General features: G+C 42.2%; 1 protein-coding gene across 1 annotated transcript in view; it reads left to right on the top strand.

Moving 5' to 3' along the window:
• fras1 (Fraser extracellular matrix complex subunit 1) overlaps positions 1 to 20586 on the top strand; it is a 173068-nt gene that overhangs the window by 18553 nt on the left and 133929 nt on the right. Inside the window, exons 5-8 of the mRNA XM_076105022.1 lie at positions 9148 to 9255; positions 13464 to 13556; positions 16421 to 16580; positions 19929 to 20062. Of these exons, the coding sequence (XP_075961137.1) occupies positions 9148 to 9255; positions 13464 to 13556; positions 16421 to 16580; positions 19929 to 20062 (495 nt within the window). The remainder of the gene's footprint in view (positions 1 to 9147; positions 9256 to 13463; positions 13557 to 16420; positions 16581 to 19928; positions 20063 to 20586) is intronic.

The raw sequence follows: 20586 nt of genomic DNA, 5'->3' as shown, positions 1-20586 counted from the left end.
GTGTGGAAACTTTGGGGCTGGACTCGTGACATGGATCTTTCATATGGCCTAATGGCCGTCGAGATGGAGGAGGTGAGCTGACCCGGCCTTGTCATAAACCCTCTCCTGTCGGCCGTTACTCTGTCGATTCATGATGGATCTAACCCCCCCCCTCTGTGGTCGCTTTCTTCACATGTGTCTTCTCACAAATATTAACTGGCGGGCTGTGAGTGTGCATTTCTATTCCTGACCCTCCTAAATGGGTCAGCGACTGTCACTGCAGGGTGGAATAATCCGAGCAGAACGGCAGAAGTTATTTTTGTTTGGTTCCATCTTGCAGCACGCCGTCATGCAAAAAACAGAAGAAACGGTTTGATGTGACGACGTTTCCTATTATCAAGCAGGTGTTTTCTATTGCGATCCATTCCTGTAGCATCTCACAGAACAATGCATTTCTTCGCCCTCCCAGCCTGCTAATCTCTCTCTGTTTGTGGCGGACCCTGACTCTCGGGCCATCTGCTTGATGATCCAGAACCCATTACGTGCTCGGTGCCGATATTTGGCTGCAGGAACGATAGCGGCTCCGGCGAGAGGCAGACAGCTGGATTTATGGGCTCTGGGAGGCCAACGATCAGCCAGTCATTTGTCATGTCTCACCAGCAGGTCCTCTAATTGGACCTGAGGCATACAGAGATTGGGTGAGGGGGGGGGGGGGGGAGAGAAAAGTTGAATCAATGAGCTAAGTCACAACTTTTAAACTCAGCCTTTCCCCCAGATGGATATGTGCACCATTAGCATAACAATGCTAACCCCGTGGCAGAGCGAGCCTCCTGCTTTACATGCAGATTAGCCAGATGCTAAATAGCTAGCGTCGGTGGTCAGACGACGGATAACACACATGGACAGCCGTGGAAGCTCGCGATGAGACCAATCGAGGAGCCGGAGACATCGTCGTGGTCGCTTTTAATATTCGCCAAAAGCTTCTTTTGAAGAGACTGTGACAGTTTTAGGCATCCTTCAGCCGGCTTTGACCTTGCTCGTTTTCACAGCTTGCCTCGCGAGAGATTAGCATACAATCACTCGGTGCCGGCACTGAAGGAAGTCGTGGAGTAAATCAATTAAACGGCGACAAATGAATACATTTGAATGCGATTTCAAGGGGGAAACAAACAGTTATTTGGCAAAACGGAAGTGATGCAGCTGTTAGATCCAGAACGATGAGGAGGCAGCTGGAGAGCAGGCGGTGATGATGAGGAGGAGTGAACGGGGCGCTTTTTATTTGAAGTTCCAACTTGTTACTGCTTTGTCGGGTCAGGAGTGTGCTGTGGCTCACTCTTTAAATATACCTAAAAACTTTAAAGATGACGTAACAATGTGTGCAGCACTTCTCTGTGTGTGTGTGTGTGTGTGTGTGTTGCTCAGATGAGCAACACATCCTGTTTACGTCATCTACAAAACATCAAACAACTTACTTTCCTCCAGCATTTTCAGAGCTGCTGGTTCTGACAACTTTACTTTTGTTCAGTAACCTATTTTAGGCTTTTAGTAGAACTAAAAGTTACTGTGAGGAGCTTTTAACTGGTTCTGAACCAGTCTCAGTGTAGTCCTGATCCTCTATCAGACCTCCATCAGTAAAGAGACCATCAGAGAGAAGATGGTCTGTTTCTATAGAGTTGTTCTTAATGCTCGTCATCGGAGCCACCGGGTCGGATTCTGGTGAAACCAGATGACATCATGCAGGTTCACCAGAAACTCCTTCAGCTCAGACTCCAGCAGAGACCGGTCCACCGTGGACAGACCTAGATCCTCCAGCAGAGACCGGTCCACCGTGGACAGACCCAGGTGGACTGTCCACCACTGTTTACTGTCACTAAGCTGTCAGCATGTCACAGGAGTCGCATGTCTCTGATTGGCTGCGGGTGTTCTCTGGCCGCAATTTATCAAACATAAAACATTACTTATTTCCTAAATTATTTGTTTTGTATGGAGATAAAATGAAGCATTCAATTGTTTAAAAAAAATCTAATAAATTAGCCATGATTTTTGAGGGTTTTTGTGTCGGAGAAACAACGTCAAACAATGTCGTCGTCATGTTTCCGCTGCCTGCACATCGTGATATTGATTTGCCGTCTGCTCTCTCTGCTCTGCTGTTAGCATGTGTTGCATTATTGAAAGCTGACTTACACACGTTGTACACACAGATTACGGGGCCCCGGTGTGATCAGGTTGATCGGCTGTAGATATAAAGCTGTGTTGACAGAACCAGGAGAAGCTCGAGTGTTTCTGCAGCGTCTCAGCTGTGCAGCAGAGCCGTTTGGCCGCTGGAAGCCATCACGTCCTCAGATTGAATTTGCCTCAGTAATAGCTTTAGTTTCTATCCAATTCGAGCCCAATTACGTTCTGCTGGCCCGGCAGGCTGCCTCTCTTCACCCTTTCCCCCATTTCTCGAACAGGAGAGTCCCACTAGTGTCGCTGCCGGCCCCACAAAAGCCGAGCCCTGCTAATGTTTGACTTTGCGGTTTCTTCTTGATTGGATTTTAATTGAATCTGCTACTTAAAGCGTCGTCTGGGCGACCGAGTCCCTCCCTTATTTATCCAGAGGAGCAATGAGTCGAGGATGCAGGTTGTTCTGCTCGCTTCTCATTCAGCGAGACACACTTCTCACTGCTCCCTCTCCAGTTAATGTCCAGCACGATGAGAGAAGGCCGTAAACTATGTAACTAATAGATATCACCATGAAACTTCCCCAGTTGATTACTGACAATAATTTTTTGTATTACAAGTTTTCTGAAAATGTTCTGTTCAAATATGCAAATGAGGCATTATCCAATGGTAACTTTGAGGTAATTTAAGAGAAATCTACAGACGCAAATAGATGTAAATTAACCCCCTAAATGTGTATTTTGGATTTTTTTTTTTCCTCCAGTCTGAAATAAGACAAAATCTCAAAATTGACTATCGCGTGAGAAACAATGTTGTCGCCTGGGGAAAGTAAATGAAAACAAAAAAACCATCGTGCTCCAGAACTTGAAGCTTCTAGTTGCAATGCTGACATTATTAGTTTGACTGATCCTTCAAGCTATTTCATTTCACAAAAATACCAAAATATCTGCAAGTTCAAGCGTCTTAAATGGGAGTATTTTCTGCTTTTATCGGTTTCATGTCATTGTTAACTGAAATTATTTGGGTTTTGGACTGTTAGTTGGACAGAATTCGCCACTTGAAAGTGTCACCTTTGAATTTGGTAATTTAGATAAATGGATTACGATGAATTGATAATGGAAACTGTATTAGTTGCAGTCCTACCTTGTTTTTCGCACCCCAAAGGTCAAATATGAAGTAGTCCTCTTGTAAACATGGATCCACTTGAAGGCGCTCAATTTCAAGCGGTGCTTTGCAGGATTTTTAGCTGCACAGCTTCCTCCTGCTCATCACTTTCATGTCAAATTTGGATGAGTAGGAGCCTGGAAAAAGGTTATTTTGTATCTAATATGTTGTATAATCCCCTCTGAAATATTGACTTATCCTTTCAATACGACTTTACATTGATTTTTCTGTCTTCCATCCACGTAACCCACCAAGCCAAAAGCCGACAGAGCAACACTCAAACTCCTCTGCTCTGTAGAACAGCTTCTTCTGGGATGTACTGTGTGAAAGTTATAGATCTATTTTTTTTCTTTATGAAATTGGAGACGTGTAGCCGCGCCGGCTGAGCTGGTTCAGTCCTAAATCACATCTGAGGCAGATATCTTTCTCCAGAGGGGGATAAAATAAGCCCTCAACTCCTCGGACGTTTAATCAACGAGTCCCAGGTATGGGTCCCTGTAGGGGACAATCTCATTGTGGGGGGGGGGGAGGGGGAGGAATTGTCACTACCACTCACGCTGCTGACTGCTGTACGGCTCCCCTGGCTCGGGCTCGTCGGAGCAGGAGTTTGGAGGGTCGGTTAATAGCGAGTCCAGGTTTGCTCCCCTGCCCCGGCCACTTTAACAGGTCCCTGATTACAGGGAACCAGGGGTCAATCCCATTCCGCTCCGGGTCCAATCAGGACGTGGATGTGGAATTGAGTGCAACCTCCTCGATCCCCCCCGCCCCCTCCCGAGACCTCTGCTGAAACGGACTCAGTCCAGTCAGCTACACTGTTAGCTGCTGTGCTAATTTTACACAGGTCTATTAAGACCACAGAGCCATAACAGGAAACCTATTTCTGCACATGCACACAGACTTATTATTAACCCCGATGACCTCTTTACCCAATTTAAGTCAAAGCATTCCACACGTTACACATGGCTATCTGGTTTTAAAGACAACAAACACTCACATACAAGTTATTAATATAGGTCTATAGACCCGCTGCTCACACTGGTGTTAGAGTGTAGCATTTTGGAAATGTTGTTGTTTAATTACAACTCATGCTGTATGAGTATATCGTTAGCAATGTGAAGCCAAAATTCACGATTTATGTGCTCGCACTCTATATATATAAGATAATAAAGAGAATAAAGTAAATAAAGTGGCCCGTCAGCCCCTGATCACTGAACAGGATTACAAGGTACAGGCCCAGGGGCCCAAAGTGTCAAGGGGCCCCCTGGCCTTCACCTACAAAATGTCACTCAAAGAGACACATACCAACCAGGAAGAGACTCAAAACGAGCACAAGAAACATAAAACGACTTCAAAAAGATGCAAAACAGCTTTAAAGAGACACAAAGAGACTCGTGACTCTTTGCTACGAAGGGACACAAGAAAAACTAGACTCGACTAAAACTAGAGACTCAAAGTGACAACAAAGAGACACACAACAACTACAAAGAGATGCAAAAAACAACAGACAAGAATAACAAGGAGAGGCAAAAGAGAGTACAAAAATTAGCAAAACATCCTCAGACAACTGTGTTACAATAACTGCAAAAAGACCAAATTAATTAAAAAGTGACATGAAACCACTGAGAGATGAGGAACAAAACAAAAAGAGGCGAAACAACTTCAAAGTCTGTGCGTCTCACTTTATGTAGGAGAGGTGGGCCTGGCGGTGATAGCAGTGGACAGACACAGAGATGCACTTTCACTCACTGATGCACTCTATCCATCCCTCCGGGCGGAGATAATAATGAACGAATCATCGGACACTCCCACCTCTTTAACACAAACACACACTTTTTGAAAGCACTTTGGGACTAGTGATCCTTCTGGTAACTAGTCAAATACTGTATGCTTGCAGTCAAAATGATATTTTAAACATTACATAACAAACGAGAGGCTCAAGTAAACACCTGTCTGTTGTTGATTTTGAAAGTCACATGTTCTGAAAAGTCATTATCTTTGAAGCGATTAGTTTTCTAAATCTGTGAAAAATAGGATTGTCTCTGTATCTGATATGAAAAAGGATTTCAGTGCTGGAGCTTTGTCTTTGTGTAAACAGTGCTATTCATTCAAATATCTATTGTATTGTATTCATCAGTACTTATACCTTCTCCTGTGCTTTAATTGCTTTTTTCCTTTGCTTGTACTTTCTGAACTCAATCTTCCTGCTTTCACTGAAATCGATTTTTGACAAAGTTTTACACTCGTTTCTAAAGAAAATAATTACTGAGTAGCCTGAAGTGCTCATGTTCTGGTCCAGTCAGAAGGATTTTCCATTCATACGTTTGCTTTGAACTGATTTCCCCTCGTAGGGGGCAATCTGTTAGAAGGCTTTTTGATCAAGAGAAGATTGTCACCACTTTGGAAAGAATTGACTTGGTACAGTGAGATTGGTCGGTTTGCTGGATCCAAGCTGAAATATTTACGGTCAGGATGTCACGCTGGCAATTTTAACGGTGACCGTAGATAGTTTCGGAAGAACTTCAGAAAAGGCCGGGGGCGAGTATCTCTGGCAATTTTTCGAATGCAAACAGAGAGAGAGAGGGATACTCTGTGTGACAAACTGATCTCACTCTGTCCTGGGAATATGGCTCCCAGCAGCCAGAACACATTACCTGAGAGGTAGTTTCCCTCCCTGTAATAGTGAGAATGCACGGAGGGGGTGGCATCTCTGAGAGCCTGTCGCAATGAATCTGGTTTTGTATTTTGTATGGATTGCTTTTTCTTGTATTGGAGCATCATTTTTGTACCTTTTGTAATAGCTCCAAAGACAGAAAGGCAGAGTGAGGGAACCGTCAACGTGTTAAATGTTTGCAGGAGTTCCTCAGGGAACCCTCCTGGTTTCCCTTATTATTGCAAGATGCCGGGTAACTGTTCAAGGCTCCTGAAAACCTTCTTGATTTGAGCTCTTACGTGACTTATAATGCTCCCATCTTTATGCTGAAATATTACAAATGATACAGGGAGCCAATAAACGTTTCTACTTTTAATAGTGCAGTCACACAAAACACATGGCTTCAGGATTTAAAAAATATTTCATCATGCGAAAATGAAATATCGTGTATCGTGTTGGAATAAACAGTTTTAATAAGAAACAGGGCTGCAACTAACGATTGCTGTCATTGTTGATTAATCTGTCGATTTTTGTGTCAATAAATCAAATAGTTGTTAGTTCTATAAAATGTCAGGAAATGGTGAAACATGTCGACCGGTGTTTCTCAAAAGCCAAGATGACGTCCTAAAATGTATTCAGTTTACTTACTGTCACACAAGAGTGAATAAACCAGAACATATTCACATTGTAGAAGCTGGAATCTTGACTTTCAAACTCACTAAGTGATAGTTGTTAAAAACAGTTGATTTATTTTATTTGACAACTTATCAATTAATCATTGCAGCTCTATTAAATAACGTATTTTTCTCTGATGACTGAAGGAGAATTTTAATTTAGATTTTAATTAAATTTTAATTTGCATCTTCTGCATAACCAGTTTATGCATCAGTTATGTTTTGTGAGACCAGTCTTTGTCAGTATACATCTGAGATTGTGAGCGTCTGCGTTAACGTTATACTTCTGAAGGTCGCTCCTCCTCCTCCTCCTCTTCCTCCCTGAGCTGAAACATTAATGTTACGAGCAGAGATTGCCTGTGACACGTTCGCCCTTATACATAAAACTCATTACACATCTGGCCACAGCTGTGCAGAGATGCACAAACACTAGACTTGCATTTAAACACACGTATACATAAATAGCTGGAAGCCACGTTACAGGGAGCATATCAGCTCACATCTTCTCTCCAGGAGGGCCTCTCCCCCTCAGCTGGCTGCTTTCCCAAATTCAATTTTCTCCTTTCTGTCTTTCAACATGACCTATAGCTACTCCCACATTTTACTGCACGCTTACCTTAACTCAATTACTGAGAGCAGGTGTTATGAGAAGGAAGTTGGGCCCTCATTTTTCACAGACATTTAAAGGAAAAGTTCAGCACTAGTTCAGAGATTGTAGAAACAGTTAAGGATAATTGCAGTTTATAACATATATAATGAAGCATGTTTTGAAGCCTTGAGTTTTGCGATTTAGCCGTCGCCATCTTGGATTACCAACGCCATGTTGTTTTTTTCGCAGCCAGTGAACAGAAATGACCATATTTGGAATGCAGAGGGGTGACGTAGAGACGCTGTATACGTCTCCGGTAGAGACCTGTCAATCACTGTGTAGCCCCGCCCTAAAGCATCCCCTGCTTTATGGTCTGTTTGACTCTAAATGGACCATCATTTACTAAATGAACATCATGCTGTATTGAAGAAGACTTGAAACTAGAGATTGAGACCATAAACTCAAGAGAGAAGTAGAGTCATTTTCTCATAGACTTCTATACAACCAGAGGAGTCGGAATGTTCATATGCTATGCTATGATTATAGCATATTTTACACTGTTTTGATACCATACATTTATATTTGTAGACAAATAAGACAGTCCTGGTGAAAACTGGGTTGGATTCTTGGTGGAGGACGTATCGTCAGTGACATTTCCACGAGTCGCCAAATGTCAGACGTGTAAATCATGCACATGGGGACTTTGTGGATGTTTTTTGCAGTGCACCAATATAACGTACATTCTAGGGGTGGGCACGCTCTGCTGCCAAATTGCCATTTGTACGCATTAGTACTGGGGCTTTCCTGGCTGAATTATATTAAACGTTTCCGTTCTACATGCAGCAATAGTAAGTTGAGCCCCCGGGTGCACAGCCGGTACACCTGACCACGTCCAGCCACATCCTCTTGGGTCAGCACAATATATGGGACTATTAGAAGTCTGGTGGTTTGCTGAAGTTTCCTGTCCATTAAGAAGTCTTCTATAGTTACCGTCTCACATGAAGCAAAAGTCTCCATTTAACAGTCCCCCCCCCAAACCACAAAGTGTCCACTCCATAAGAATAGCTGCCTGTGGATATTCCCGTCATGAGTAGGTAATTAATCATCCGGCTAAATCTGATTTATGGACCATAAGATGATATAGCTGAGCAAATGCAGGCTGGAGTATTGATTTAGCTTTGGCTTTAAGCTAGCCATAAGACATTGTCAGCTCCGTGTTATGAGCTGCTGACAAATAGCCGGCATGCTCAAAGATCCAGCCAAGATGGCGGAAGTGGTCTCCAGTCTTTTTGCATTTCTTACTTTTTATCTCTTTGTGTAGTTGGCCGTGGTGTTCAAGGCTTATAATCAACACTGAAGCAGTTTCACTCCACCTGCAGCAGAAATCCATCAGTGTTATACAGCTTCAAGTGTAGAGGATGATAAGAGTTCAAAGTGTGAAATGATTTTCTTATGCTCGTGTTCACATTTCATTTTGGAAGCTAGAGCAGCAAAACCGCACTCGGCTATCGTGGACCTCACGTACTGTATAGCTTCTAATACAAACTGCTGCAATGCATTGGAAGCAGTTCTGATTCCCTTGATATGACACTGAATGATATAAATCAGACTGTTAAATATCATGAACGGGAGAGATAATTCACTTTGGAAAGACGTGAACAGACGGAAATAAAAAATGCAGAACTCAAGCAACTAGTTGCTGCACATTACCTGCAAGTGAGACATTTTATCAGCCGCATTAATATGCACAACTGGGTCTAGTTATATGTTTACTGTCATTTCCTCCAGCTGTCAACATCAACATGACATGTGGGTGTGCTAGGACATGATAATGGAGCATGAGGGAGTTCTTTTTTATTTATTTTGCTGTGATGAATCAAGTCAGCCCTCGGTAGTGGTTCATGTTTATTTTTGTTTTGTCTTGACAGAACAACACATCATGGAGACCGCAGTCGTGTCAGGAGTGTGCCTGCCACAGCGACGTGGCCATCTGCAGGCCCAGCCACTGCCCCAACCCACAGTGTGACTTCCAGAGGGTAAGACATTTCTACATGTTTGGCTGCTTTTTTTATTTTGTTATTGAAAACTACAGAAGGCCATTCATACAAAAGGAACAAGCTGGCTCCTTTCAGCATGTTATTCTTTATAAAAAAAAAAGAACAGTATAAAATACTATACTACAAATATTTGTGCCTTTTATGAACTAAAGTTAAGAAAGCTGAGTCGTTTCCTTTAAAATCTGTCCAAAACAAACTCAAACATGGGTAAACACTACATTTGTTGGGGACTATTTCCAGTGGCAGATTAATACACATTCAGCGCGCTAATGAGGAGGCTATTTGGGGCAGTAAAAACAAAGTGCATGTGTTAATGGTCATAAATGAACACAGAGGAAGAGTAAGTCTCATTGATGTAATTATATAACATTAGCTAGTCTTTGGACAACAATGGAGTTCAGAGGAACAATATATAGCAGTCAAAGGACCACAGCTCCTCTGTGGAACAAGTTACTGTCCCCTAACCCTAAAGGTATGCAGGCCACTTTGACGGTTATAGCTAACGTTAGTTGAAGTTTTAGCCAGTAGCTTAACGCTAAACGTCAGCTGGCTTATAACTTAGCAAACATATTTTAATGTTAGATAGTATCAGATCATTAAGCTTCATAAGATCAGCTTCCAACATTTTAGGTTGAAGTGCAATATTTGATTTTGACTATGAATAGATTAGTAAATTAGTCTGGTATGGCTAGTTTAAGCTTAAGCTAATGTTAACTAACATAATTAGCTCAGGTAGCTAACCTTAGCTCGAATAGACTATTTATTTAGCCAGTAGAATAACTATGGTTTAACTGATAGAAATTCACTTTGGGGGTAGTTTTAGATTAAGTAATTAAAATGTTTAGTATTAGTTATTTAAACTTAAGCTACAAATTTTAGGTTACCGCTAGCGCAGCAGATTAAGCTTAAAATGTCAGTTTGGCAACTAAGCTAACTAGCTAGCTAACATCGTTAGCTAACATAGTTTCAGTCGACTCTGTTTATTCAGTTAGTAAAAGAGCTTTAGATTTAGCTAATTAGAAATTTATTTTTCAGGCAGGTGGAGGTTAAGCAATTTAAAGATCTAGCTCTTTATCCAGGCCAACTACAAATGTTGTTACTAAATAGCTAATGTCAGTGAGGTAACGTTTACTAGCTAATGTTAGCCATTGAGTTTGAGTTACACAGTGAACATTACACTGTATTTAAATATGAACATTAGATGTAGCTAGTGAATGTAAATGTTAGCCAATGCAGTTTGAGTAGCATTATGTTATGCAACTTTCTATTAGAGCTGCCACACAAACAAAAAGAAACATCTCATAATTGACAGCATTGTCTCTTAATTCAACAAGATTGGACAAAAGATTTCACTTGACATAGCTTAACTTAACTTAAAATGCTGTATCCAGTGAAGCACACGGTAAAACACTCAGATTTAAGTCCAACAATAAGAATGTTCTTCCCAAAGTATCTCTAGTTTTGAGAAATACTTTTTGAAGCATTTGGAATTGGACAAATTGGGAGCAAATGGGAAAAAGTTCACATGCATCCACAGACCCACTATCTTCGACATTTAGAAATTGAGAAGCATATTTTTTTAGCTGTGAAATATCTTCCATTAGCCACGGGGCAGCAACCAGAAACAGTACCAGACTCCAACACTAAGTGAAGAAAATGAATAACTTTAAATATTCAAGATCCTTTTTATTGTGATTTAAACGGCCTCATTACATTTTTACCTTGAGGTGCAGATCTACTCAAGGCCCTTTTAATCACTTGTCTTTGTGAGTTGCCCTTACAACAAGAATCAATGTAATGACAGACTATTGTGCAGTGGTGTCTGCAGATTGCACCTTTTGATTTGCTACAATGACAACAGTTTGGAGACCGTTAGTTTCAGCCCAGATTCAATTTTTTTGTCGTTGCCTCATTTGCATTCACAGGGACACATTTTCAAAGCTCTTTTTCACTCCATCTATCCGGCTCTTCCTCCCCGTGCTTCTTCTTAAATGTGATTTAAACCTCAAAGCCTGCGGTGACGACGTCAAATCCAATCCCAACCCTGAGCTATGGCAACAATCAATGTCTAATGAATTCCACTCTGCTGGCTTGCAATTCAGTGTTGATTAAAAATTAGTCATCATGCCCACCAAGCCGTGTGCTCCCGACAGTTAAAAAGCTCTTAAAATGTGACTCTCTCCCACCTACACTGTGATAAAAACTATTAAGGGTTTTATCATCCGTCTGTCTCAGATTATAGCGCTTTCTTTTGAAATCCACTGCCTTTATCTAAAGCTTTTGTATTTTTAATTTTACTCTTGGGGTTAATCATCGACCACAGATTGTCTGTATAGGACGGCTCATTTATGTGTTTGTCGTTTAAAATGGCGTTTTTTAAGTAACACATACCGACTGAGTCCAAGAATTCAGAAATCTTAGAATATTGCTGATGATTTCTTCGATTAATCGTTAATTATCAAAAAGTAGCCCATCACAGCTCCCCAGAGCCCAAAGAGTCATCCTTAAATTGCTTGTTTTTGTTTGGCCAGCAGTCACAAATCATATATGAAAATCTCATATTTAAGAAACAGGAACCTGCAATTCCAGTTTATTGAATACTGGACTAGCAGCTTGAACTCAGATACCAGATTTATTTGTATTTTCTTGCATTAAACAACAATAGAAATGCCTCTGCATGTTTCCTACTCATTGATGCAATCATTAGTACTTAATTATGCCATTTCGTCTCTTGCTTTTGTTCTCTGTTTCATTTTCACGGTTTTATTTTGCAATGTTGTTTGAAATGTATCCCATGTACCACTAACTGATGACGGCACGCAAACAGCTCACCTAACAAGCTAAATGATATCATAGATTATAATTGTATCGCTTGTTTAAAACCAGAAATGGAACCAGCAGGAATGACATTTTGTGTCACATGGTTAGATGGCAGAAAATGGAATTAGATGGAAAAAACTGCATAAACAATTAACTTAAAAACTCCATTTAATGAACAAATAATCTGAAACTTTATCTGCCTAACTCACATCGGTTTGATATAATGGATACCAAAAATATATGAAGAAACCTTCACTGTCCACTATACTTTTTCATTTACATTATTTCATAATGAGACAGGAAAGTGGCTCGATAAATCTCATATTCACTGACCACACTTCACCCGACATGATTGTTTTACTCTGCAAGAGGAGAAAACCTCGAGTCTCATGAATGCGGCAGTCCAGTGATGAATACAACTGAACCATCTCTCTTCATTTGCAGCAATACAATCTGAAATTAGATCAAATTCTTGTTCTACGGTCATATTTTTGGTAATTAAATTTGAGGCAGCAGACTGAAAACAAAGACGGCCAGAGGGACCACAAGATGACAAGTTCAGGACAAAAACAGACACAATAGCTTAAATATATGGAAGCATTTAGAGGTTTTAGTGTTTGGTTTATTAGCACAAAGGGGCTGCTGTGATGGATAAAGTTGTGTGTGCTTGTAGGTGATCGATGCAGCTCAAAGTACGATGTAAACGCTCGCTCTGGCAAACTGCTACACAGCTCAGCTACACAGCTCACTCCCCATCTATTCTGTTTCCCACAGTTGTTATTCATACATTTAGTCGCCGTTCTCCTGCCTGTTCACATGCAATGTGTCTCCTCCTGCAGATTGGTTGTACCTCGATGCAGTTTTATTCTCTGTCTCAATTGACACAATACACTGATACAAATGTTACCCCCCTCCCCCCCCTCCCTCCTTCTTTATATATATATATAATTTGTATTCACATATAAATGACACCTAAGCTATTCACCTGCTCTGGCTGCTCGCTGCTCGCTGCATTCTCATTTTCTTTTTTCCACACGTTCGGCCTCATTCAGGGTGTGTATGCAGCGTGGATAAAGGACTGCGTGTTGAATCTGTATTGTAATATGTTTTGTAATACCTCTCTATTCTACGCGCTGCGCACACCTGATGGAGTTGTCACGTTTTCATTATTATCGGCCCCGTTGTACTAATTGTGTCACATGACGGTTACTTTCCATAAACATAGACCGACTGCAGTCAACAAGTTTTGTATTCACGCTGCTTAAAGGGACACGCATCTATTTTCTATTTTCTGTGGGGATTTGTGTGTGTTCTGCTTGTGTTTGATGTATATGTGTGTATTTAATGTGTGTGTGTCTTTTCTAAAGGGCAAGCGTTTGAGGATCCCCGCCAACAAGTGCTGTCCGGAGTGCATCTCCTCGTCCCCGGGTTCCTGCCAGTACGAAGGAGATGTTTATGGAGTAAGTGAAGTTCTCTTCCTCTGTTTCTGCACTGATATACACGCATACAGATGCAGCCTCTATAGGTTGATTTCAGTTCCAATCAGGCGGCAATCTCCGGTTCTGAGATGCTTCATGTCTTAAAGCTGCATTCTCTCTAGTGTCCACCAGGGGCGACTCCTCTGGTTGTATAGAAGTCTATGAGAAAATGACTCTACTTCTCTCTTGATTTATTACCTCAGTAAACATTGTAAACATGAGTTTATGGTCTCAATCTCTAGTTTCAAGTCTTCTTCAATACAGCATGATGTTCATTTAGTACATTATGGTCCATTTAGAGTCAAACAGACCATACAGCAGGGGATGCTTTAGGGGCGGGGCTACATAGTGATTGACAGGTCTTTACCACGACGTTGTCCAGTTTAGGAGTTGTTTGTGTTTACATCGTACAACTTTAACCCTTTCACAGTGTGTTTTCAGTTCAGGAAGTTAATTGTAACATTTTGATCTTTTAAAAATGTCAGTGTTCGATTTTATCCATCCATCCATCCATCCATCCATCCATCCATCCATCTATCCAGCCCTATCTTGTCACTTCTGGTTCCCAAAAAAAAATGTTGACGGCCAAAATTCCCGAACTCGAGACATAAAATCTGTAGTCCACCAACCGATATATGGTTCCAATGCAGGGGAATCTATTTGCTCACAGTTTCACTGTCCCCGTGCTCAAAGCCAGATCCATAAAGAAATAGTTCTCCTATTTTGGTGAGGAAGACTTGACAGGTCTGCACAGAGTCCTGGCTCTAACCCCATAAAACCACCTTTAGGAGCAAGACCTGATCCACAAACACCGCTGTGTGAGCTCACTAATGCTCTTGTGTCTGAGGAGGGAGGATCAGCGTATAACAGCTGGTGGAAAGACTGAAACCAGAAGACTGATATAGAAGATTAATGCCTTTTGCTTCTTGAATGACACTTTCAATTATCACATGTGTCTGTGGTGATTTTCTCTTGTCTAAGTGCGAACATCCGAAGCTATTACACTTCTAAATCTCAAAGCATTCATCTGTTAACTTTGCTCATTGCTGAATAACTGGTTTCAGACCCCCCCCCCCCCCCCCCCTTTCCCCGCCTCCCTTTCACTAAAGAAACAATCGCTGTCTTGTTCGTCTTCTATCAACGGGCTTAACGAGCTGGACTTTTGGCAGCCATTTTGGACAGTACACGTCCTTGAGGGGGAAACAAAGGGCGGGTTTGGGGAGTCCACTGGCGTCCGTTTTCCCTGGTGAAGTGGCCCTTTACACAGATCTGAACTACCAGAGGAAGACTGGAGAGGACTCATGGCCTTTTGAAGAACAGCAACAGCTGTTGCAAACTGTCACTCCTGTTGCTGCTTTTTGACAGGAAGAACTGTTCTTTATCATTTTGCAGACAACTGGAAACACAAAGGATGATGATTTCTATGGTGGTTGATGCCTTTATGTTAAACTGAGGTTTCTTGGAGGACTTGACGATATGCTGACACTTTTTATATCACAGTATTTGAAGGTAACACCAAACTGTTACTGTTAAAGCTCCATAATCAGCACCCTGGACAGCGGTCGTGACCCAAACGTTTATTTTTTTATATTTAAAGGACTCATTGGCATATTGGCTGTGAGCAAAAACCATGAATGTCTTTTACTTGTTGTTCTCCTGAGACATCTATTCTTTCCAAGGTGAAAAAGCATGAAGATCAATTCTCCATTAAAACTCATACTAATGATTTATTTCACGCTGACTGAAGAAGGTTTTTACTGCACAGCCTGACGCCTCCGAAAACGAGAAAAGACAGATTCCTCACCTCCATCATTCTGACTGCAGGCGACGTCGACATGCTGGTATCTCGTTTACAGCTAAAAAAAACAAACTGAACTCAACTATCCATGAACGGATGTACTCCACTATAAACAGTGCTCTAATTAAAACCCCCGAGATGGTTGTGTGAGTGTCGATTCCAATCAATCCGCTTCTGTCGATCACAGAGCACATGTTGGCCCGAGGCCTTTTATCAACACTATGGACACTATGATGAGGAGAAATCGAGCAAGGGATCACGTCTTTAACTGGGCGTTCTAAGTGAAAAAGTGAAACAGCAGGAGCCGCTTGTGCCATTTTGCTTCTTTGAGTCAAAATATAGGACGGTGTGAACTCAGCCTCCCTCTTTCATTCCTTCAAACAGCTTCTCTTAAAGGTCGGCGTTGAGATATTTGCTCACATCCAAAAAGCTGTTGATATCCAAGTCCTTCAAGACGTTTAAAAGTAGGAGTGTTTCTCCTTCCTTTCTTCTGGACATGCATCTCTACTCCAGCTTTGTACATTTTTCGGTGTGTCGCAAACTGCCGTAAATCCCATATTAAGGAATTAATATTCTGAATGTTCCGTGTACATGTCCAGAGAATTCTCCTAAAACAGAATAATAACCACATTTCCCACATGTTTCAATCGGAAAATGCTCCGAGGTCTAACTTAGAGTATCCAAACGGAAGAAGATGTTCACATGAGCCATATAAAGTTCAGAATATTGTTATATTTGGAATAATAGTTTGCATTTAAAACGTAGTCTCTGTCAGTTATTTAAATATAAAGGTAATGTCTCCTCTTTATCCACATTCACATGCACCCTGCTGTCGTCCTCCCCTCTTCCCATTGAGTTTGAGACATCTTTCCTCCTCCTCCCCCTCTTCTCTGTGACTCTGTCCTCTCGTCTGTCACTCAGGCTCAGGCTTACGAAGTCATCCGGTCCACAGAGAGCCTCACAGCTTCCCTCATCCCACCGCCTCTCTGCTTCTCACTCTCTTTTTCTGTTGTTATATTTCAGAGTGTAACTGTCTGTTTCCTCACAGCACGACAGCCAGTGGAGTCCCTCGCCCTGTTCGCTGTGTGTCTGCTCCAGAGGGAGTGTGTCCTGCAGCGCTCGGCCCTGCCCCCCCCTCAGCTGTCCCGGGGACCAGAGCCCGTTCGTCCCGGCTGGAGAGTGCTGCCCCAAGTGTGGCCGCAAGGGAGGTGAGGGCGTACGTCAGTGCCCATGTGCACATATACAGATTTCAGATGCTGCCTCTGTCTCTCGTGGATTTCTTTTCCATCAACTACAAACCGGGGCTGCTTTGAGTCTCAGCCGTGAAAGAGCGTTTGAGAGTTGCACGCGTACCAATGCTGAAATCTTCAGAGCAACAAAACAAACACATGTTCCTCCTCACAACAGCCTGCTTGTTGTCTCTCAAACAGCATTTGTTTGTCAATTGGAAAGCAAAAAGGCGTCCATCCCCCTGCTTTCATGCCGACTGCTGCTCTGTTAATTACATCATCTCGTTGCAGCCTCTTATTTTGAAATGATTTAATGGCACCCCGACAGGAGGCTGTTTATCTCAATCAACCAACTCCACAGTATTTGCGTGACGGTTGTGGACGGGAAATCTCACATTAATTTGCATTTAGAATTTTGGTTTTAAAATGTGTGCTGTGTTTGGATGGAAACCAGGCAGCAGTGTGTGAGTGCAGATAACTCAGACGTCTACGGAGGCGTGTTAGTGCCGGAGGTAAAAAGGAATACATTACAGAGCTGGGGAGTCATAGTTGTGTGAGAAAACAAATGAGAAATTCAAATAAAAATGTTACCGCTATGTCAATTGTTGTTGTCCCAAAGGTCCTGAAAGATACATATACGCCTTTTCATGCAATTCAATTCGTTTTTTGTATTTTTCGTGCTCTTGCTGTGATATTTTATGAACATAATGCTGACATCGGTGTTCATTGTACTTAATCCTCACGTTGTACCTGTTGCACGTTTTATTTTGCTCATGAGTTAGCAGATGAAGCCATAATAACGTGCTATCTGATGTCCTCTCTGACGGAGAGGTTTATTACATATCCAAGTTTTCTCTTTTACGTTCTCTTATGAACATAAATAAATACTTCTGTCATTTTTTATACATTTTGCGCTCAATGGCTGACTTCACCGCAGTGTTTAACAGTGTGATGAGGTTGATCCGTGACATCATCCTCATTCATTCGTGACTTTTAATCTCAGAGAATATCCAAGTTTCAGTTTCATAACTTCTGAGTTTCTTTCTTGGAATATTACCTCCTTCCCCAGCTGCATCATTTTATAAATGTCTTTCTTTTTACGTACTCACAGTTTCTCTTATACGCATTGTAGACGTTGAAGCTTCCTATAATGCACAAATACTAAATTTGTTGCAACACATTGCCTTCCTATGGTCGTACCAACAGCTTAAATGGCTGAATGCATTTATTTGAAGTCTCTTTGGATAACAGCCTCAGCTAAATAAATGCAGCTTAATGTAAACGTTCAGTCTCTAAAAAACAGATTGACTGTAATTGACTTAACTTGACTTGATGATTTTAATTAAATGGTCGTTGCTGGTAAAGTGTCTCCGCTCACAGGAAGCCTCACAGAACAACCCGTAGTGTTTGTCAGTGACTTCCTGCTTCACCATCGGATGAACAACGCCACACATTCAGACGCAGCAGCTTCACTTCAGGCTCTACTGCGGCTGGAGTTCTCACACGCTTACGTGCTTACTGCTGGCTAAAGAAAGGCGTGCAAGTCAAATAAAAAATCTTACAAACACACGATGTGGTGTAAAATGCAATAAAGCCCAAACACCAAGAAACGACACACAATACAGAAGGGCTTTCCCTGTAGACACACTCACACACTCACATGAGTCTAAGTGTGTTTGTGTCTCCTACAGAGCAGCACACTGCCTCAGGTCAGCTCACCTCCTCCTCTTTAAAGAAACATGAGCTCTGCTCTCACTTCAGCTTCTTCTACCTCAGATGAGTGTTACTCCTTCTGTCGGCGAGGCCTGGACCGCTTTCATCCAACCACTCGAGTGTTTAGTTTCTTCAACCACAGCATTGGTGCACTGTGGGACTAAATTACTTTTTTGTTTGTGTTTGGATATATTATTTTCCAAAACATTACCAGGAGAATTCATGTGATTTATCATTTTTCTTCCGACAATAGCTGCTTTTAAACAACCACGTTTTATTTGATTTAGTCCCAGAGATTTTATTCTAGAGTCCAAATGTTGTGTTAGGTGCATCCATCCACACAAAACTGCAATCAAAATGTAAATGTTCTCAATGGAAACCTTAAAGGAGGACCTCACCCACAAAGTGACCGTCTGCGTATCAGTTACTCACCTCGTGTCGCCTTGAATTCATGATGAAAGCTTTGTTTTCACTCACGCCTCCACGGGGAACGGAGAATCAGAAAACAGACAAAAGTCTTGATGAGTTGAAGTCATTGGGCGCCGTGTTTACCAACAGTAAAGCTACTGCACATTCACACATCTCTTTACAGTCTTTCACACAGTTCCTGCTGTAATAAAGTCTCATTTATCCTCGTGTGTGCTCACTATTTCCCACACTTGCTTCTTCACTGAAATCATACTATTTAAAACACGGTCACAGCTGATAACGCCGCCACGGCACACAGCGTAAGCACTGTCAGCCCTTTTAGCACCGTTAGCCACCGGCGACATGTTGAGAGCCGTTGAGAGGTAATTGAAATGCTCCCAATCCCTATGATTTTAGCTAAAGTGCATGTGTTTGGTGAAGTAAATGGTTAAATGAGACTTGGATTATACTGCACGAGCTGTGTGAGAGAGAGTCAAGGTGTCCGGGTCAGTCATTGATGTACAAACGGTCATTTTGTGTGTGAAGTATACCCTGAATAAAGGAGATAAAGGCTTTTCATGCGGTAGGGCTACCGTGGTGAGTAATATGGTGCATTATTTGTTTGTGTTTGGGTGTGAATGTTACTAAGTATGTGTTATAGCTGGGGACTTCTCATCCCATTCAAAATAAAATCATCTGCAGTATGATTTTTCCAAATTACAGTCACTTCCAGTTCAATTTAATACATTTTCTTTACGAGACAAACCCTTTGACACCCTGATGTTATCTCTTCATTTATTCCTGTGAACTCCTGACATGAAGCCGTGTCTCCGGTGGAAGTGTTTAGTGTATTTGTCCCGGTCCACGCTCACTCTTGGATCCCGTGATGCATGGAGTGTGTGGCGTCTCGTTGTTGTGACAGACACAGAGCTGTTAGAGTGCACAGAGCAGTCGGAGCCGAGCTGTGACCGACTCTAATGACGTCTCCGAGCTGTGATGATGCGTCCCAACGGTTAGCAGCTAATTAGCGACTTCCTTTCCCCCTCACTGTAAATCACTGAGTTTGAGGGCAAACAGTGCAGCTCATTACCTGACTCTCATTTTCTCTGTTTACTCAGTCTGTGTTTATCTGTGTGTGTGTGTGTGTGTGTGTGTGTGTGTGTGTGTGTGTGTGTGTGTGTGTGTGTGTGTGTGTGTGTGTGTCAGGGTCTTGCTCCTGGCAGGCGACGGCCTACAGAGACGGTGAAGAGTGGGCGCCGAGCCTCTGCTCCAGATGTGTCTGCAGCGACGGGGAGGTCCAGTGTTCGGTGGCAGAGTGTCAGCAAGTGGCCTGCAAACCGGTGAGTTTATGTAGATCAATAAAAACACACTTCTTCTATGGTGTTCATGCTCTGCGTCTGTCCTCCTCAGTTCTACTTCAATGCACATATTGGCATTAATGTTGATGGAACAGTCTGACACTTGATGTACACAACTATCCTTGTGATGGTGATGGAAGCCATCTATGTAGTAGAAGGAGACAAACATTCCACTGCATCGCTGAGCGGCTCTAATGCTGGACTGCTCAAAGCAACATTTAAATAATACAGACACCTCACATTTCTATAATATTCACGTCATTAATGAAGAGTATATTATAATAAATGCCTGGAGGGTCAGCCAGAGGTTGCCGTAACCGAATATTTTCCATCATTGACGGAACTTCTTTTGACAATGACGGAAAAAAACTGGAGGCCGTCTGTCGTTTTGATGGACTGGAGGCCACTGCGGGTCACAGCACAGTGCCGGTGCAGGCTGTGGGGTTTCTTAATGTTTAAGCGAGTGCTTGCAGGATCGTGAAATCCCACGTTAACGGAGTCCGGTA

Source organism: Anarhichas minor, unplaced genomic scaffold (genome assembly GCF_050575085.1).
Source record: "Anarhichas minor isolate MPS153535 unplaced genomic scaffold, ASM5057508v1 ptg000030l, whole genome shotgun sequence".
Taxonomy (NCBI): Eukaryota; Metazoa; Chordata; class Actinopteri; order Perciformes; family Anarhichadidae; genus Anarhichas; species Anarhichas minor.
Note: the sequence above shows the minus strand (reverse complement) of the source record. Positions and strands in the feature narration are given on the sequence as shown.